We start from the raw sequence: 20,146 nt of genomic DNA on the forward strand, positions 1-20,146 counted from the left end.
TCGCCGGCTGCAACATTCCAAATTTAACCTTATTTTTGTGGAGCACCGCCTTGGCCCGGTTGAAACTTGCCCTCCTTCTCACCACCTCCGCACTCCAATCCTGGTACACGCGGATCACCGCGTTCTCCCACCTGCAGCTCCGAGTTTTCTTCGCCCATCTTAGAACCATCTCTCTGTCATTGTAGCGGTGAAACCTCACCACTATGGCTCGAGGTATTTCTCCTGCCTTTGGTCTTCGCGCCAGAACTCGATAAGCTCCCTCCACCTCCAAAGGGCCTGTCGGGGCCTCCGATCCCATTAGCGAGTGAAGCATCGTGCTCACATATGCCCCGACGTCCGCCCCCTCTGTGCCTTCGGGAAGACCCAAGACTCTTAAATTCTTCCTCGAGTTATTCTCCAGGGCTTCCAACCTCTCCACACACCTTTTGTGCTGTGCCTCGTGCGTCTCTGTCCTTCCCACCAGGCCCTGTATTTCATCCTCCTTCTCCGCAGCCTTTGCCTTCACGACCCGAAGCTCCAACTCCTGGGTCCTCTGCGCCTCCTTTAGCCCTTCAATCGCCTGTAGCATCGGGGCCAACACCTCCTTCTTCAGCTCTTCCACACAGCGCCGCAGGAACTCTTGTTGCTCCGGGCCCCATACCAAACAGCCACTTTCCAACGCCATCTTGCTTCGAGCTTCCCTTCCTTGCCGCTGCTCCAGTGGATCCACTGCAATCCGGCCACTATCCTCTCCTTTATCCATATTTATCCGGTGGGATTCCCTCCTATTTAACCGCACAATGATTTTGGCGGTTAAAAATTGCCGTTGGGGCTCCTAATAAGAGCCCAAAAGTCAGTTTCAATGGGAGGTGCCGAAACGTGCGACTTAGCTGGTCATCGCCGCACCCAGAAGCCCTCCTGCAGTATTTAAATACAATACTGAGGTGTATGTTGTTTGAGGACAGTTGACGCTTCAATAGAGCTTACCACAGGCCATTGTATCTGCTACCTTAGCAATATACGCCTTGTTCATTTCTGTTATATGTGCAGTACCTGAGGGGCCAGGTCTCTTGAAATCTTAGCGCCAAGGCTCATGTTTCTGATATGGCCTCAACAAGATGCGGGTGATCAGTCCACAGAAGTGTATGATCCGCACCAATTCCTTCTTTAACAGCTAGATGCCTGCAAATCTTGTTGCATCAAAATTGCATCTCACTGTTCCTCTAGATGCCTGCTAGACTTGTTACTGATTTATTTTGTTTTCATCTCAACTTCAGAGTTAAATTTCCCATGTTCCTAACAACGATGGACTGGTTTTGGGGAGACAGGAACTGAATGAGTTAGGAAAAGCATGATTCCTAGCCTTTGACCTACTTTTGTAGCCCACTGTATACACCATTTACGGCAGCCATATTGCCCCAGAACTGAAGGGAGTAAATATTTAAGGTGTACTGGAATTTAAGGTGTAAGGAATACATTTCAAGCTTTGATTAGCCTCAACATTTGAAACTGTTTTAATAATGAGTTTTATGCAATCAGAAAAAGGGATAGTATGAAACAGTTCTATTGCATCCCGATCTAAGATAATGAAAATAGATATTGTACGTAATTGGGCCTCAGTTCAATGAATCTGGTTATAACATTGACCAATTATATGGTACAACAGGCCCAACTCTGACGTGAGGTAATGTGAATTTGGGGAGAAAAGTAGAGGTTCCAACGAACTTAGTATGAAGCTCTCCCATGGCAGAAATTCCAGAGAACAGCTGTCATAGATAAGAGGTGAAGACACTGGAAGCAAATTCCTGAATAGCTGTTAAAGAAGGAATTGGCGCGGATTATACACTTCTGTGGACTGATCACCCGCAAGAAGTGGTACAGAATCATTCTTAAAGTTGTTAAACCTTTTTCTTTTGATAAACCTATTTCAAAATTTACTATCCAGTAAATTCTGCCTTTGTCTGAACTGATTCAAATCTTACCCGAACCAAAATAAAAGCATTAAACAGCGATTTTGGGTGGAAAGATACAGATTAAAAACCTTACCAAAAAGTGCTCCTCCTGGTGGAACAAATAAATAATCGCACCAATTCGACACACATTCAAAAATCTCAAATCCGGCGATATCAAACCAGTCAGCCAGTTTTTAACTATTTAGAAATGAAAATCGGGAGAGATTTTTAAAAAGGCTACTGGTTTCCTGTGTTATTGTATCGCGAAAGTCAAATCATACTCCCTGTAGTAAAAGAAAAAAGTATTTATCAATATAACTAAGTTGCTGGTGAATTAACAAGTTAAAATATACTAAATGTGCTGATTTTGCAGTATGAACCACTTGGGATATTTTCACACAAGAGCTGGGGCCACCCCATCGTTTCACAAAGTTAGCCCTGAGCCCCACTGTGTAGAGTTTTCACTTGAACTCTTGGGGAAATTATTTTGATGGAACAATACAGAGAAAAATGGTTGCCAAAGATCTGAAATTTAAAACAAATCAGAAATGTACATATGCTCTCCAGATGTTACATTTGCAGTGGTGTTTGTTGCTCGGCTTCGGTTTGTGCAAGGAAACGAGGAACCCAAGTTTCACTTTCTGTCGCTGTTACAAAATGGCGTAACAATGAAGTAACTGGTCGACAGCTTCTGTGAAATAGTCAGCAAAGGTTTACAGCATCGAGAATGTCTCGCCGCGGCCTCAGTTATCCTGCACCTGGAAGGACGACGAGTCAAAATCATAGATTTGCAGTCGGCTCCTCCCGGGATGGGAGCAGGGGGGATTACGGGAGAAGGGAGCAGACCCGCTGGGGGACACTGAGCTCCCTTTACAGCCAAGCGCCCAGTCTCGGCTTTTCGAACTTGAGTCTCTCTGCAGCCACGGACTACGCCCCGTCAATCCAGAGACACCCCGGGAACACGAAAACAACACAGGTAATGGAGCTCATGTTCGCTACTACATTTCATTGCCAACTATAGGAGCCCAAACTCTTATCATATACACAAAGGAAGGAATAACATTTTGGCCCTTTTTTCTCTTCATCCCATCTGGTCGCAAGTGTATTTTGTTTTTCCATTTCTGTTTATCATTGGTCTCGTGCAAAGACTCTGAAACAAATGTTTTACTGTTGCAACCTGTTTGCACATCCAGAATTACAAAAAAATATACTTTATTCATAAAATCTCTAATAAACATTTCAGAACATTTCGAATTGTCTTGACTGTACATTTCCATCAAAGTTACACATTCACTTGACTTTCTTCCATTCAATTGGGATGACATTACACACATATCCCTCTTTACGTTACAATACTTTCTTAAATATTTGCATTGTCATGTTTCTTTTATACATTGGAGTATTAATGACCCAGACTGAGGGGTTTTATACATTTGCTGGTAAGACCTTACACCGTGGTCTTTCCCCATTGCACCTTGGCGGCAGCTGCCCCAAGCTTGAGTGCGTCCCTCAGCACGTAGTCCTGGACCTTGGAATGTGCCAGTCTGCAACACTCGGTCGAGGACAATTCTTTGCTGGAAGATCAGCAAGTTTCGGGCAGACCAAAGAGCGTCTTTTACCGAGTTGATGACCTTCCAGCAGCAGTTGATGTTTGTCTCGGTGTGTGTCCCTGGAAACAGTCCGTAGAGCACAGAGTCCTGTGTCACAGAGTTGCTCGGGTAAAATCTTGACAAATGCCACTGAGGTACCCTCGATAATGATGCTTAGAGATTAAACTGTAAAGAAGGCTTTATTAGACTAATAACTATGCTACAGCTATGGACGAGAGCTGACTGCTATACAGACCATGAGGCAGGCTTTTATGTATGGCTCCCAGATGGGCGGAGCCAGAGGCGGAGTCCCCAGGGTTCCAAGCCCGGTCTTAAAGGGGACATCACCTTACATGATGATAAGGCAGTAACCGTTCATCACATTCACCACCCCCGCCGGACTCCTTTTTAAACAGGGGAAGTGCCATCATAGGTCCATCCGTCTCGGTGGCCGGATCGTCCTCCTCGACCTCCTCAATTCGGGTGGTGGTGCGGCGGGCACTGACGTCCCGGTTGAGGGCACATCCAGGAGCACAGCGGTCGGAGCTTCGGTCCGGGTCGGGGCAGAGGAACTAGGCAGGGCCGGGGGTAGCGAACCCGGTGCCGGTGGGGTGTGTAAAGGGGGGGCGCAAGGGGGGGGCGTACGGTAGGAGCTCACCAACGGGTGGTAGGGCCGGAAGGGGGTGTGTTGTAGGGGGCGACGGGTCCTGCAGGGGAGCGGCGCGGGAAGGGGCGTCTGTGGTGGAGGATCCAGCGGGCGCCAGATCCCGGAGGGAAACCGTATCATGCCTGCCAGCGGAGTACTCCACGTAGGCGTAACTGGGGTTGGCGTGGAGCAGTCGGACCTTTTCAACCAGGGGGTCCGTTTTATGGCTCCTAGCGTGCCTCCGGAGAAGGAACAGGTCCCGGAGCCATCAGCCAAGGTGGAAGCGAGACCCCGGAGGTAGACTTCCTGGGGAAGAGAAACAATCGGTCGTGAGGGGTCTCATTCGTGGCCGTGCAGAGGAGTGACCTAATGGAGTGTAGGGCATCGGGTAGGACCTCCTGCCAGCGGGTGGTTGGGAGATTTCTCGACTGCAGGGCCAGAAGGACAGCCTTCCACACGGTCGCGTTCTCCCTCTCCACCTGCCCGTTTCCCCGTGGGTTATAGCTGGTCGTTCTGCTCGAGGCGATGCCTTTGCTGAGCAGATACTGACGCAGTTCATCGCTCATGAACGATGTACCCCGGTCGCTGTGGATATAAGCAGGGAAAGCGAACAGGGTGAAGATGCTATGCAGTGCCTCAATCACCGTGGCTGAGGTCATGTCGGTGCAGGGAATGGCGAATGGGAAACGGGAGAACTCATCGATCACGGTGAGGAAATAGGCATAACGGTTGGTGGACGGGAGGGGCCTCTTGAAGTCCACGCTCAGTCGCTCGAAGGGGCCCGAGGCCTTCACGAGCCGAACCTTGTCTGGCCGATAGAAGTGCGGTTTGCACTCCGCACAGACCTGGCAGGCCCTGACCATGGCCTTGACCTCCTTGGTTGAGTAAGGTAGGTTGCGGGACTTGAGGAAATGGATGAGCCGGGTAACCCCCGGGTGGCAGAGGTCATTGTGAATGGCTTGCAGGCGGTCCTCCTGCCCGTTGGCGCATGTGCCGCGGGACAGGGCATCTGGGGGCTCGTTGAGCTCCCCTGGACGATACTTGATATCGTACGAGTAGGTGGAGAGTTCGATCCTCCACCTCAAAATTTTATCGTTTTTTATTTTGCCCCGTTGCGTGTTATCGAACATATAGGCGACCGACTGTTGGTCGGTGACGAGGGTAAACCTCCTACCGGTGAGGTAGTGTCTCCAGCACCGCACAGCCTCCACAATGGCTTGTGCCTCCTTTTCGACTGCAGAGTGTCGAATCTCGGAGGCAGTGAGGGTTCAGGAGAAGAATGCTACTGGTCTGTATCCTTGATTGAGGGTAGCAGCCAGGGCGATGTCTGATGCATCGCTCTCTGCCTGGAAAGGGATGGTTTCGTCCACCGCATGCATGGCGGCCTTGATGATGTCGGCCTTGATGCGGTTGAAGGTCAATTGAGCATCAGCCGAGAGGGGAAAAGTGGTGGTCTTTTGGAGTGGGCAGGCTTTGTCCGCATACTTGGGGACCCACTGGGCGTAATAGGAGAAAAGCCCCAACCACCGTTTGAGGGCCTTGAGGCTGCGGGGGAGAGGGAGTTCCTTAAGGGGGCGCATGCGGTCGGGGTCGGGACCTAGGACCCCGTCTTCCACGACATAGCCGAGGATGGCCAGCCGGGTGGTGTGGAAAACGTATTTGCCCTCGTTATTGGTCAGGTTAAGGGCTCGGGCGGTCTGGAGGAACTTTTTGAGGTTAGCGTCATGGTCCTGCTGATCATGGCCACAGATGGTGACATTGTCCAAGTACGGGTATGTAGCCTGCAAACCGTACTAGTCCACCATTTGGTCCATCGCCCTCTGAAAGACGGAGACCCCATTTGTGACACCAAAGGGGACCCTGAGGAAGTGGAAGAGCCGGCCGGCTGCTTCGAAGGCAGCATAGGGGCGGTCTTTTGGTCGGATGGGGAGCTGGTGGTAGGCAGATTTGAGGTCGACCGTGGAAAAGACTCGGTATTGGGCGATCCGATTTACCATTTCCGCGATGCGAGGAAGGGGGTACGCATCAAGCTGCGTGAATCGGTTTATGGTCTGGCTATAATCCACGACCATCCGTTTCTTCTCCCCGGACCGGACTACCACCACTTGCGCTCTCCAAGGGCTGTTGCTAGCCTCGATGACCCCCTCTCCCAGTAAACGCTGGACCTCTGACTTGATAAAAGCCATATCTTGGGCACTGTAGCGCCGGCTCCTGGTGGCGACGGGCTTACAGTCAGGAGTGAGGTTAGCGGGGACTTCCGGGTGCGGCGATGACCAGCTGAGTCGCACGTTTCGGCAGCTCCCTGTGAAACGGACTTTTGGGCTCTTGATAGGAGCCCCAACGGCAATTTTAACGCCTGAAAACACCGTGCGGTAAACCAGAAGGGTGTTCCCCCTGGACACGGATGGAAAAAGGAGAGGAAAGTGGCCGGATTGCAGCGGATCCTTTGGAGCAGCGGCAAGGAAGGCAAGCAGAAACCAAGATGGCGTCGGAAGGTGGCAGTTTCATATGGGGCCCTGAACAACAAGAGTTTTTGAAACGCTGCGTGGAGGAGATAAAAAATGAAATGAAGAAAGAGTTGTTGGCCCCGATATTACAGGCGATTGAAGGGCTGAAAGAGGAACAAAAGACCCAGGAGCAGGAGCTTCGGGTCGTGAAGGCGAAAGCAGCAGAGAATGAAAACGATATACAGGGCCTGGTGGTGAAGTCGGATATTCAGGAGGCACACCAGAAACGATCTGTGGAGAGGTTGGAGGCACTGGAAAATAACGCAAGGAGGAACAACTTGAGGATTCTTGGCCTTCCTGAAGGTGTGGAGGGGGCGGACGTCGGGGCATATGTGAGCACGATGCTGCACTCGTTAATGGGAGTGGAGGCCCCGACGGGTCCGTTGGAGGTGGAGGGAGCATACCGAGTTATGGTGCGAGGATCGAGAGCAGGAGAAGCTCCCAGAGCCATAGTGGTGAGATTTCTCCGTTTTAAGGATAGAGAAATGGTCCTTAGATGGGCGAAGAAAACTCGGTGTAGTAAATGGGAGAACGCGGTGATCCGCGTCTATCAAGATTGGAGTGCGGAGGTGGCGAGAAGGAGGGCGAGCTTTAATCGGGCCAAAGCGGTGCTTGATAAAAAGAAGATAAAGTTTGGAATGCTGCAACCGGCAAGACTGTGGGTCACATATCAAGGGAGGCACCACTACTTTGAGACGGCGGATGAAGCGTGGACTTTTATTGTAGAAGAAAAATTGGAATGATTTGACTACGAAAATGAACGTTTGGACAAAGTGGTGGGACGAGTGGGGGGGGGGGGGGGGCGAAGAGGGATTGTATGATTAATCCTGCGGTATGGTAACTTTTCTTTCTCCCACAGGTGGTGATGGGGGGAGGTGGGGAGGGAGAGGAGATGGGGCGTTGGCCATGGGAGGCGGGGCCGAGGGAGAGGCGCGGGCTTGGTTCCCGCGCTATGATAATTATGGCGGGAATAGAGAAGCAGGAAGGAGGGGGCGCCGCACGGGGCGAGCCGTGATCACGGGGGGAAGCTGAGGTCAGCCAGAGTTTGCTGACTTCTGGGAGCAACATGGGGGGAGTAATTACGCTAGCGGGGGGGGGGGGGGAGGGGGGAATTACTGGGTTGCTGCTGCTGGGGAAAGGGGGGAGTGGGTACGGGAAGGGATGGGCGGGGGGGCACCGTCTGGGAGAAATACAGCCGCGTGGGAACTGGGCGAGAAGCTGGAAAAAGATGATGGCTAACCGGCAAGGGGCGGGGTGGGAAGCCCCCCAACTCGGCTGATCACGTGGAACGTGAGGGGGCTTAACGGGCCGATAAAGAGGGCACGAGTACTCGCACACCTTAAGAAACTTAAAGCAGATGTGGTCATGTTACAGGAAACGCACCTGAAACTGATAGATCAGGTTAGGTTGCGCAAAGGATGGGTAGGGCTGGATGCGAAAAACAGGGGGGTGGCTATATTAGTGGGGAAGCGGGTAATGTTCGAGGCAAAGACTATAGTGGCGGATAACGGGGGCAGATACGTGATGGTGAGTGGCAAATTACAGGGAGAGATGGTGGTGTTGGTAAACGTGTATGCCCCGAATTGGGACGATGCCAATTTTATGAGGCGAATGCTAGGACGCATCCCAGACCTAGAGACCGGAAAGCTGATAATGGGGGGAGACTTTAACACGGTGTTGGAACCAAGGCTGGATAGGTCGAAGTCCAGGACTGGTAGGAGGCCGGCAGCAGCCAAGGTGCTTAAGGATTTTATGGAGCAGATGGGAGGGGTGGACCCGTGGAGATTCAGTAGACCTAGGAGTAAGGAGTTCTCGTTTTTCTCCTATGTCCATAAAGTCTATTCACGCATAGACTTTTTTGTGTTGGGTAGGGCATTGATCCCGAGGGTGAGGGGAACGGAATATACGGCTATAGCCATTTCGGATCATGCCCCACACTGGGTAGACTTGGAGATAGGGGAGGAAACAAGAGGGCGTCCACCCTGGAGAATGGATATGGGACTAATGGCGGATGAGGGGGTGTGCTTAAGGGTGAGGGGATGCATTGAAAAGTACTTGGAACTCAATGACAATGGGGAGGTTCAGGTGGGAGTGGTCTGGGAGGCGTTGAAGGCGGTGGTTAGGGGGGAGCTGATATCAATAAGGACACATAAAGGGAAGCAGGAGAGTAAGGAACGGGAGCGGTTGTTGCAAGAACTTTTGAGGGTGGACAGACAGTATGCGGAAGCACCGGAGGAGGGACTGTATAGGGAAAGGCAAAGGCTGCATGTGGAATTTGACTTGCTGACCACAGGCACTGCAGAGGCACAATGGAGGAAGGCGCAGGGTGTACAGTATGAATATGGAGAGAAGGCGAGCAGATTGCTGGCACACCAATTGAGGAAAAGGGGAGCAGCGAGGGAAATAGGGGGGGTGAGAGACGAAGATGGAGAGACGGAGCGGGGAGCGGAGAGAGTGAATGAAGTGTTTAAGACATTTTATAAAAAATTGTATGAAGCTCAACCCCCGGATGGGAGGGAGAGAATGATGGAGTTTTTGGATCGGCTGGAAATTCCCAAGGTGGAAGAGCAGGAAAGGATGGGATTGGGAGCACAGATCACGGTAGAAGAAGTGGTGAAAGGAATTAGGAACATGCAGACGGGAAAGGCCCCGGGACCGGACGGATTCCCAGTTGAATTTTACAGAAAATATATGGACTTGCTCGCCCCGCTACTGACGAGGACCTTTAACGAGGCAAAGGAAAGGGGACAACTGCCCCCGACTATGTCAGAAGCAACGATATCGCTTCTTTTAAAGAAGGAAAAGGATCCGCTACAATGCGGGTCCTACAGACCAATCTCCCTCCTCAATGTAGATGCCAAGGTCTTGGCCAAGGTAATGGCAATGAGAATAGAGGAATTTGTCCCGGGGGTGGTTCATGAGGACCAAACTGGGTTTGTGAAGGGGAGACAGCTGAACACGAACATACGGAGGTTGTTAGGGGTAATGATGATGGCCCCACCAGAGGGTGAAACGGAGATAGTAGTGGCGATGGATGCCGAGAAAGCATTTGATAGAGTGGAGTGGGATTATCTGTGGGAGGTGTTGAGGAGATTTGGGTTCGGAGAGGGGTATGTTAGATGGGTGCAGCTGTTGTATAGGGCCCCAGTGGCGAGTGTCGTCACGAATGGACGGGGATCGGCATATTTTCGGCTCCATAGAGGGACAAGGCAGGGATGTCCTCTGTCCCCATTACTGTTTGCACTGGCGATTGAGCCCCTGGCGATAGCGCTGAGAGGTTCCAAGGGATGGAGGGGAATACTTAGGGGAGGAGAAGAACACCGGGTATCTTTATATGCGGATGATCTGCTACTATATGTGGCGGATCCAGCGGAGGGGATGCCAGAAATAATGCGGATACTTGGGGAGTTTGGGGATTTTTCAGGGTATAAATTGAACATGGGGAAGAGTGAGCTGTTTGTGGTGCATCCAGGGGAGCAGAGTAGAGAAATAGAAGACCTACCGTTGAGGAAGGTAACAAGAGACTTTCGTTACCTGGGGATCCAGATAGCTAAGAATTAGGGCACATTGCACAGGCTAAATTTGACGCGGTTGGTGGAACAGATGGAGGAAGATTTCAAGAGATGGGATATGGTAGCATTGTCAATGGCAGGGAGGGTGCAGGCGGTTAAGATGGTGGTCCTCCCGAGATTCCTCTTTGTGTTTCAGTGTCTCCCGGTGGTGATCACGAAGGCTTTTTTCAAAAGGATAGAAAAGAGTATCATGGGTTTTGTTTGGGCCGGGAAGACTCCGAGAGTGAGGAAGGGATTCTTACAGCGTAGTAGGGATAGGGGGGGGCTGGCACTACCGAGCCTAAGTGAGTATTATTGGGCCGCTAATATTTCAATGGTGAGTAAGTGGATGGGAGAGGAGGAAGGAGCGGCGTGGAAGAGATTAGAGAGGGCGTCCTGTAGGGGGACCAGCCTGCAGGCTATGGTGACAGCCCCATTGCCGTTCTCACCAAGGAACTATACCACGAGTCCGGTGGTGGTAGCTACACTGAAGATTTGGGGACAGTGGAGACGACATAGGGGAAAGACCGGAGCACTGGGGGGGCCCCCGATAAGAAACAACCATAGGTTTGCCCCGGGGGGAATGGATGGGGGATATGGAATGTGGCAAAGAGCAGGTATAACGCAATTGAAAGATCTATTTTGGGAGCGCTGACCGAGAAATATGGGTTGCCCCAAGGGAATGCATTTAGGTACATGCAATTGAGGGCTTTTGCGAGGCAACAGGTGAGGGAATTCCCGCAGCTCCCGACACAAGAGGTGCAGGACAGAGTCATCTCAAAGAAATGGGTGGGGGACGGTAAGGTGTCGGATATATATAGGGAAATGAGAGACGAAGGGGAGACTATGATGGACGAACTAAAAGGGAAATGGGAAGAAGAGCTAGGGGAGGAGATTGAGGAGGGGATGTGGGCAGATGCCCTAAACAGGGTAAACTCGTCGTCCTCGTGCGCCAGGCTAAGCCTGATTCAGTTTAAGGTATTACACAGGGCACATATGACTGGAACACGGCTCAGTAAATTTTTTGGGGTGGAGGATAGGTGTGCGAGGTGCTCGAGAAGCCCAGCGAATCATACCCATATGTTTTGGTCATGCCCGGCACTACAGGGGTTTTGGATGGGGGTGACAAAGGTGCTTTCGAAAGTAGTAGGAGTCCGGGTCGAACCAAGCTGGGGGTTGGCTATATTTGGGGTTGCACAAGAGCCGGGAGTGCAGGAGGCGAAAGAGGCCGATGTTTTGGCCTTTGCGTCCCTAGTAGCCCGGCGCAGAATATTGCTAATGTGGAAAGAAGCCAAGCCCCCGGGGGTGGAGACCTGGATAAATGATATGGCGGGGTTCATAAAGTTAGAGCGGATTAAGTTCGTCCTAAGGGGGTCGGCTCAAGGGTTTACTAGGCGGTGGCAACCGTTCGTCGAATATCTTGCGGAAAGATAGATAGGGGAGAACAAAGAAGGCAGCAGCAGCGGCCCAGGACTTGGGGGGGGGGGGGGAGGGATGGGGGGGGATGGGGGGGGGGTGGCCTGAGACAAGGCAGTTGCCAATTAGGGCTAGTTTTTATTTTTTGTTATTTAATATTTATTTATTTGTTGTTTTTGTTTAAATTTAAAAAGGTCATTATTATCTGTATTGTTACAATGTTGTGTAAAGGATGCACAATGTCCTGTGTTGGTTGACCAAAAATTTTCAATAAAATATTATTTAAAAAAAAAAAGGAGTGAGGTTAGCGAATAGCGAGGGGGGTGCGACTTTCAGTGTCGCAAGGCAGCACACCGTGAGGGGGGGCAAGGGTCCGCCAAACTTCAGTGTCAGGCTTCGGTGGCTGCACTGAAAATCCAGTCCGAGCAGCAGGGGGGCACAGAGGTGAGGGAGGATATAAAATTTGAAACGGGTGTATTTGGCACCCTGGATCGAGAGATCCACAATACAGTACCCCGTGATTTGTACCGAGTGGGACCCAGATGCGAGGGCTGTGGTTTGGGATGCGGGATGGGTGCGTAGGGAGCAGCGCCTTACCGTTTCAGGGTGGATAAAGCTCTCCGTGCTCCCGGAGTCGAAGAGGCATGCAGTGTCGTGCCCGTTGACCTGGGCCTGCATCATGGAGTTCTGCAGGTGTTTTGGCCGAGTTTGATCGAGGATGATCGCACCCAGTCGCGGGTAGTCGGAGGCGTCAGCCGAATCGGACTCGTAATATGGCCGCTGCCGTCGGTCGCACGTGTCGGGTCGAGAAGATGGCTGCCGACCAGATGGCCGCTCCCATGATTCGCACGAGGCTGATAACGCGTCAGAAGAGGGCGTGTCGGGTCGGTGCACAGCAGCATTGTGAGGCCTGCGGGCCTGAGAGCCTGATTTTCGGGCCGGCTGTTCTTTGTTTTTCTGGCCCCTGGGTCTGGCCAGGCAGACCCTCGCAAAGTGCCCTTTCTTCCCGCAGTCACTGCAAATCGCGGAGCGGGCTGGGCAGCGTGGGCGTGGGTGCTGGCCCTGCCCACAGAAGTAGCAAGGTGTGCCCCCATGGTGAGCGGGTCGCCGCGTGGTGCAGGCCTGTAATACGGGTGAGTCTGAGGAAGTCCGGGGGGGGCTGGCAGAGTCTGCGGGGTACGTACCCAAGTTATGTCGGGCCACCTCCAGCGAGGAGGCGAGCGTTAGCGTCTCCTGGAGGTCTTTTGCCCCGTTTTCGAGCAGCTGCTGCCGATGTAGGTCAAGCGGATTCCGGACACGCAAGCATCCCTGATGTGCAGGTTCATATGGACTACCCCTGTCACATCCTGATGGTCACAGTCCTTGGGAAGCGCGGTGAGTTTCTCAACAAACTCGTCGAGCGATTTCCCCCGAGCGCTGCCGGCAGGTAGAGAGCAGATGCCGGGCGTGCACCTCATTGACGGGTTTGACAAACCGCTTGCGGAGCAACTCAATCGCTTCCTCATAAGTCGTCGCCTTTCGAGCGTGGCGGAGATTCTGTGACTCACCCGGGCGTGGAGTAGACGCAGCTTGCGTGGCCCCAGGATGGGAGTCGCTGCGGAGTCCAGGTAGGCCTCGAAGCACCGCAGCCAGTATTTAAAATTTTCCTTTGCCTCCAGCGTTCATGCTTCCAGATTGAGCTTCTCTCGTTTTAGGCCTGCGTCCATCCTGAATCTAGTTTAGTCTAATAAATTGAGGTACCCTCAATAATGATGCTTAGAGATTAAACTGTAAAGAAGGCTTTATTAGACTAATAACTATGCTACAGCTATGGACGAGAGCTGACTGCTATACAGACCATGAGGCAGGCCTTTATGTATGGCTCCCAGATGGGCGGAGCCAGAGGCGGAGTCCCCAGGGTTCCAAGCCCGGTCTTAAAGGGGACATCACCTTACATGATGATAAGGCAGTAACCGTTCATCACAACCACTGCATCTCTCTCCAGACCTTCTTTGCAAAGGCACATTCCACAAGGAGGTGGGTGACCGTCTCATTTCCCCCACAGCCACTCCGAGGGCAGCGTGCAACGGCGCAGAGCCTTCGGGTGTACATGAAGAATCTGACGGGGAGGGCCCTTCTCACCACCAGCCAAGCTATGTCTTGGTGCTTGTTTGAAAGTTCTGGTGATGAGGCGTTCTGACAGATGACTCTGACAGTCTGCTCAGGGAACCATCTAACGTCCTCCACAGTCTCCTTTTCCCTGAGGGCCTCAAGGACATTACTTGCTGACCACTGCTTCATTGCCTTGTGGTCAAAGGTGTTTTTCTTCAAACTTTTTCCACGAGGGACAGGTGGTACGGCTACTTGGAGCATTCCGCGGCAATGAGGCCAGGCACATCCTTCGTACCCGTTTGCACATCCAGAATTTTTTTTTATCACAGCAGCATGCGGCAAACCCTGGAATTTCACCTAAAAACCGTTCCCAGTCTTTCCATCTTCCCTTGCTTTTGGACACACCTTAAAGCCAACCTGATGATAACTCCTTGTGAGGCTGTGTGAAATGTTATTTGACAACATTCCTATGAAGCACCTTGGTATAATTAACCATACATATATTCTGCCCAGCCGAAGTCACTGCAATCACTTGTACATCTCTGGTTCTGATCTGCTTGAAGGATATTTCCATGTGGTTGCCCGTAAACATCAAATTTGCAATGCATCGAACTTGTAAAATAGACAGCACTTTAGCAACATTCATTGGTCCATCCTACAATAGATCTGGAAAGCAAAGCATCCAGTCAGCACCAGGTTCGTTATTTAATTGTACTCTTACTCCTTAAATGGTTGCAACTGGGATCAATGTTTCCTCATTTATCTTCCCTTTGTTGCTTCCACCATGCCGAGTACATTAAGCACTATATAATTTTTACTTTGTTTCGTATATCAAACATTTTTAACTCTCACTCTGCATTTCCACCCTGAGTTCTCCATTCAGATACTTGGGTACTGGCATGTATCTAACTATCTGGTTACCCTGCCCATACATTTCTCTGCTGAATTGACATAATGATCTTCTGGTGAACTTTAGTTTGACTACTGTAATTTTCTTTGATGATCCTGATGCCTCTAAGAGGTTCCTAATTATATTCTGGGAACCCTGGGCTGCTGAGTTCCATGCAAGATTACCTCATTTGGCCTCAAAGTCCCCAAGCAAACGCCGGTTAGTACTGGTCTCCATAAATAGGGAGCAGGTGTTTTGGCACTTGGGGGCGGGGGGGGGGAGGGTCTCGCAGGACATCGGGGCACCTGGGAGGCTGGGCTCTGGGCAGGGTGATACCTTGGCACCCCCAATTCCATCTGGACACTCTGGCAGTGCCATACTTGTGGCACTGCCAGGCCAGCAGGGCTACTGCGAAGCTGGCGATGCCCAGCTGGCATTGTGCCCACATCGGGGATCGGGCCCAGGCATCCTCTGCTGGTATGTGGTGGGGTGCAGGGGGGCTTGAGGACCTCCCAACAGGTGAATTGTAGTTTTGAGGGGTCCAGGGTCATGTCAAGGGTGGGGAGGGTCGAGTGATTGGGGCACAATTTAAAAATAGCTCCGCTTCTCAGTGCAGGAAATGACACTTAGCGTGGCCTCGGGTGGCATTGCCAGTTGGGGTTCGGAAAGGAAACAAAAATGTCATTAGCTAGCGGTGCCGGGAGCGACTCCGCTAATCCCGCCCAGAACAGCCTGTCTTTTTTTTAGTTACATCACACCCATCATCACTAAAAAAAAAATGTTATCACACTCATCATCACTAAAAAAAAATGTTTTTAAAGAAGGCAAATGGCAGCATGGTGGTACAGTGCTTAGCACTGCTGCATCACAGCGCCAGGGACCCTGGTTCGATTCCAACCTCGGGTGACTGTGGAGTTTGAACGTTGTTTGTGTGGGTATCTTCCCGGTGCTCCGTGTTCCTCGCACAGTCCAAAGATGTGCAGGTTAGGTGGATTGGCCACGATAAATTGGCCCTTAGTGTCCAAAAGGTTAGGTGGGGTACTGGGTTACGGGGATAGGGTGGGGGTGTGGGCCTAGGCAGGGTGCTCTTGCAGAGGGTTGGTGCAGAGTTGATGAGCCAAATGGCCTCCTTCTGCACTGTAGTGTTTCTATGATTTGAATTGCTTATTCTTTAACTTTGGTATAAAAATTTAGAACTTAAAAATGTCTAGAGTTTCATTCGCAGTTGTGCCAATGTGTGTTTGCTGAAAGTCCGTCTTATCCAATAACTTGAATCTTTAAATCTAGTAAATTTCCCTCAGCTTCGTAGTTGCAGGATACATTCTAACGTGTGGTCCCCAAAGTTCGACAAAGTATTTCAGGTGAGGATGAACCAGCGTTTTTAAAGGTTCATCGTAGCTTTCTTGCTTTTGTATTCTATGGGCAGAGTGTGGCAGCGGGCAGGGAAAGTGGCGTTGAGGCCGCCAGAAACAATAGCGACATTCTCCACTGTATGGTCAGGAACTTTGGAGAAACGTTGAAGGAGTGTGTCTCACAACTTCACACACTGATTGAGCTCTCCCCACCAGAAAGCTAATAAAGATCAAGGCGGCCTTTCTAAAGGCTGCCCAATGTACAAAAGTTAAAAGAGTATCTCTTGCAACCCCCGCCACACACTGTCCCCTGATACTTCCCCCTAGTGTGGTGGGGAGCGGGTTTTTGCATTGAGACAATACATGTATGAGGTATTTGAAAAAAAGGGGTTAAGATGGAAGAAAAGGGTCGCAGTCTAAAGTTGTTGAACTCGGTGTTAAGTCCTGAGAGCTGTGATGTGCCTAATCGGAAGATTAGTTAGGGTTGCTTTTCTCAGCCAAAACGGGGAGGTCTCACCCTCCACGTTGTGGGAGGCACTGAAGGCCATAATTAGAGGAGAGATCATAGCCTACAAGGCAAGCAGAGATGGGGAAGAGAGGGTGGCCAGGCAACAACTGGTGGACTCCATCCTGGAAGTCGACAGAAAATACTCCGAGGCCCTGTTGGGCTGTTGGCGGAGAGCAAATAGCTGCAAATGGATATTAACCTGCTATCCACTAGGAAAGCAGTGTACCAACTCCGCCAGACACGGGGGACCTTCTACGAACACGGAGACAAGGCTGGCCGCCTATTGGCTCACCAGTTGAGAAAGCAGACAGCCACAAGGGAAATAGCGCAGGTAAAGGATAGCAGAGGCAGACAGGTAACAGAACCAAAAGAGGTCAATCATTTGAGGCATTTGAGATCTTCTACGGGGGACTGTACGCCTCCGAGCCCCCTAACGGGGACGAGGGGAAGTAACAGTTCCTAGACAGACTGGAACTACCAGTTGTGGAGGAAGACAGAAGGGGAGAGCTGGAAGCACCAATAGATCTGCGAGAAATCATGGAGAGCATCAGCTCCATACAGGCGGGGAAGGCACCAGGACCCGACGGGTTCCCGGCAGACTTCTACAAATAATTTGCACCAGTCCTGGCCCCACACTTAAGGGGCATGTTCGCGGACTCACTGGCAAGGGGCACCCTGCCCCCATGCTAGCGCAGGCCGCAATTTAACTGATACCTGATAAAGACCTGACAGAATGTGGATCATACAGACCCATTTCACTGCTGAACGTGGATGTGAAAATACTCGCAAAGGTCCTGGCCAAAAGGCTGGAGGGCTGCATACCAGAGGTGGTCGCAGAGGATCAAATGGGCTTTGTCAAGGGTAGGCAGCCCACAGCGAACATCAGGCGGCTGCTGAACGTAATAATGACCCCTCCCGGGGATAGAACACCAGAGGTGATCGTCTCCCTGGACGCAGAAAAGGCCTTCGACAGAGTCGAATGGAAATACCTCCACGAGGTACTGGAACGGTTTGGGCTAAGAGTGGGGTTGACCGCCTGGGTGAGGCTCCTGTACAATGCTCCCAAAGCGAGCGTCCGAACTAACGCCACCAGCTCTGAATACTTCCAGCTGCAGAGAGGAACAAGACAGGGCTGCCCCCTGTCCCCACTCTTGTTCGCGCTAGCGATCGAATCCCTGGCGATAGACCTGCGGGATGCGAAAAGCTGGAAGGGAATCTGGAGAGGAGACAGAGAGCACAGTGTCTCACTCTATGCAGATGACCTGCTCCTCTATGTCTCGAAGCCACAGGAGGGACTGAAGGAAATACTGAAAGAGTTTGGAACCTTCTCTGGCTACAAACCTAACCTGAGTAAAAACGAAGATGGGTAAAAGCGAGGCATTCCCAGTGAACCCAAATGGGGGAGGGAGAGAGCTGGAGGGGCTCCCGTTTAAAACAGCCTAGAAAAGATTCCGTTACCTGGGGATCCAGATAGCCAGAGACCGGACACAGATCCACAAGTGGAACCTGACCAGCCTGGTGGAGGAAGTAAGTAGAGACCTTCAAAGGTGGGGCTCACTCCCACTCTCCCTGGCGGGGAGAGTGCAGATGATCAAGATGAACGTACAGCCAAGGTTCCTCTTCCTGTTTAGATCCATTCCGATCTTCATCCCCAAGGCCTTTTTCCAAAACATAGACAGTCTAATAATGGTGTTTTGTGTATGTGTGTGTGTGTGTGTGGGGCGGGGGGGGGGGGGGGGGAGAGAACCTGAGAGTTCCCAAACCTTCACTGCAAAGAAGACAAATCAAAGGGGGCTTGGCCTTGCCAAACCTACAATACTACCACTGGACAGCAACGGCAGAAAGAGTGAGGGGATGGGTACAAGAACCTGACACAGATTGGGTACAAATGGAGGAGGCATCCTGTAAAGGAATGACCCTCCGGGCCCTGGCCACAGCAGCACTCCCATCCTCCTCAACAAGATACACAACGAGTCCAGTGGTAGTGGATACGCTGAGAACGTGACCCAGCTGAGACAACACTTCGGGATAACTAAAATGTCCCCCATGGCCCCCATCTGTGGCAATCACAGATTCCCCCCAGCCATGCTGGATACCACCTTCAAAAGATGGAGGTGGGCCGGGGGCATGTTGACTGTCGGGGACTTCCACGTGGGGCACAGACTGGTGACACTAGACAAACTGACGAGGAAGTGGAGGCCAGCAAAAGGACAGGAAATGAGACACCTCCAAATAAAACACTTTCTCCGCAAAGAGACAGTAGGGTCCCCGTGGCCACAGAAAACACACTATTAGAGGACCTGATAGGCACAAGCAACGAGAAGGGGGGTTGCTATGTGGGAAAATATACAGACAGCTACTGGACAGAGCCCGGACTCCACTGGACTAGACCAGACAAAAATGGGAGGATGAACTGGGGACAGGGGTAGGATGGGGACTCTGGAGCGAAGCACTGAGCAGGGTGAACTCCACCTCCTCCTGCGTAAGGCTCAGCCTAATGCAGCTCAAAGTGGTGCACAGAGCGTACCTGACCAGAGCCCGAATGAGCAGGTTCTTCCCGGAGGCGGAGGACAAATGTGAGCGGTGCCAGAGGGGCCCAGCCAACCACACCCACATGTTTTGGGCTTGCCCCAAGCTTGCTGGGTTTTGGACAGCCTTCTCTGAGGCAATTTCCAAGGTTGTGGGGGTGAGGGTGAAGCCATGCCCAATAGTGGCAATCTTCAGGGTATCGGAGCAGCCAGAGTTACACATGGGGAAGGGGGCCAACGCCCACGCTTTCACTTCCCTAATCGCACGCCGGAGAATCCTGCTCGGCTGGCGATCGGCAGCACCACCCACAGCTGCAGACTGGCTCGCTGACCTGTCCGAATTTCTCCACCTGGAGAAGATTAAGTACGCCACCCGAGGGTCAGAGGAAGGCTTCCTGGATACTTGGGGGCAGTTTGTCGGTCTGTTCCAAAATCTGTTTTGAGGCCAGCAACGAGGAGTAACCTAATAAGAATTTTTTTTAAAAACACCAAGATAGATGAGGTACCAAAAGACTGCGCAACCCGGGGCGGGGGGGTGGGGGGAACCATAGACCGATCCAGAGGGCAAGAAATGCACATAGGGTCGGTTAAACGAAGGACAAACTAAACCTCTGTATAATAAAGGAAATTCATGCGGGTGAGAAAAATATGATGTGTATATATAGAACTGTTTATAAATATGGGAAATGCCAACAAAAAGATTTTATAAGAAAAGGATTGCTTTTCTCTCTGACGGGATTTATGTTTGTCTCTTTTATCGTTTTCACCCTTGTTGTTTCTTCAAATTAGGCACATTACAATACTCGGGACTCGACTTGTAAGTTCAACAACTTTAGACTGTGACCTTTGTCCTCCACCTTATCTCTATTTTTTTGATATCCCAAATATTGATTGTCTAAATGTAAAAACCTTCCTTTGACACTTGACCTAGTGACAGTGAAGGAATGACAATATATTTCCAAGTCAGGATAGTGAGTGACTTGGAGGGGAACATCCAGGTGGGCTACTCCAGTCTGCTACTCTTTTCCTTCTAGATGGCAGTTTGGAGTTTGGAAGATTCTGTTTGAGGAGCCTTGATGAGTTCCTGCAGTGCATCTTGTCGATGATACACAGTGCTGCCACAGTGTATTGATGGTGG

The 20,146-nt window shown here is 51.3% G+C and overlaps 1 protein-coding gene across 2 annotated transcripts in view; it reads left to right on the forward strand.

Annotated features, from left to right (window-relative positions):
- The first annotated feature begins 2,340 nt into the window (after positions 1-2,340).
- The window catches only part of LOC140389936 (ubl carboxyl-terminal hydrolase 18-like), a 112,863-nt gene continuing 95,057 nt past the window's right edge, over positions 2,341-20,146 (forward strand). The window contains exon 1 of one of the 2 annotated variants that reach the window (XM_072474596.1): positions 2,341-2,907. In XM_072474596.1, coding sequence (XP_072330697.1) covers positions 2,659-2,907 — 249 coding nt within the window. In that variant the 5' untranslated portion in view covers positions 2,341-2,658. The remainder of the gene's footprint in view (positions 2,908-20,146) is intronic. The other variant, XM_072474595.1, reaches the window with a different exon arrangement.

The sequence above is a fragment of the Scyliorhinus torazame genome, chromosome 14, assembly GCF_047496885.1.
Source record: "Scyliorhinus torazame isolate Kashiwa2021f chromosome 14, sScyTor2.1, whole genome shotgun sequence".
NCBI classification, from domain to species: Eukaryota; Metazoa; Chordata; class Chondrichthyes; order Carcharhiniformes; family Scyliorhinidae; genus Scyliorhinus; species Scyliorhinus torazame.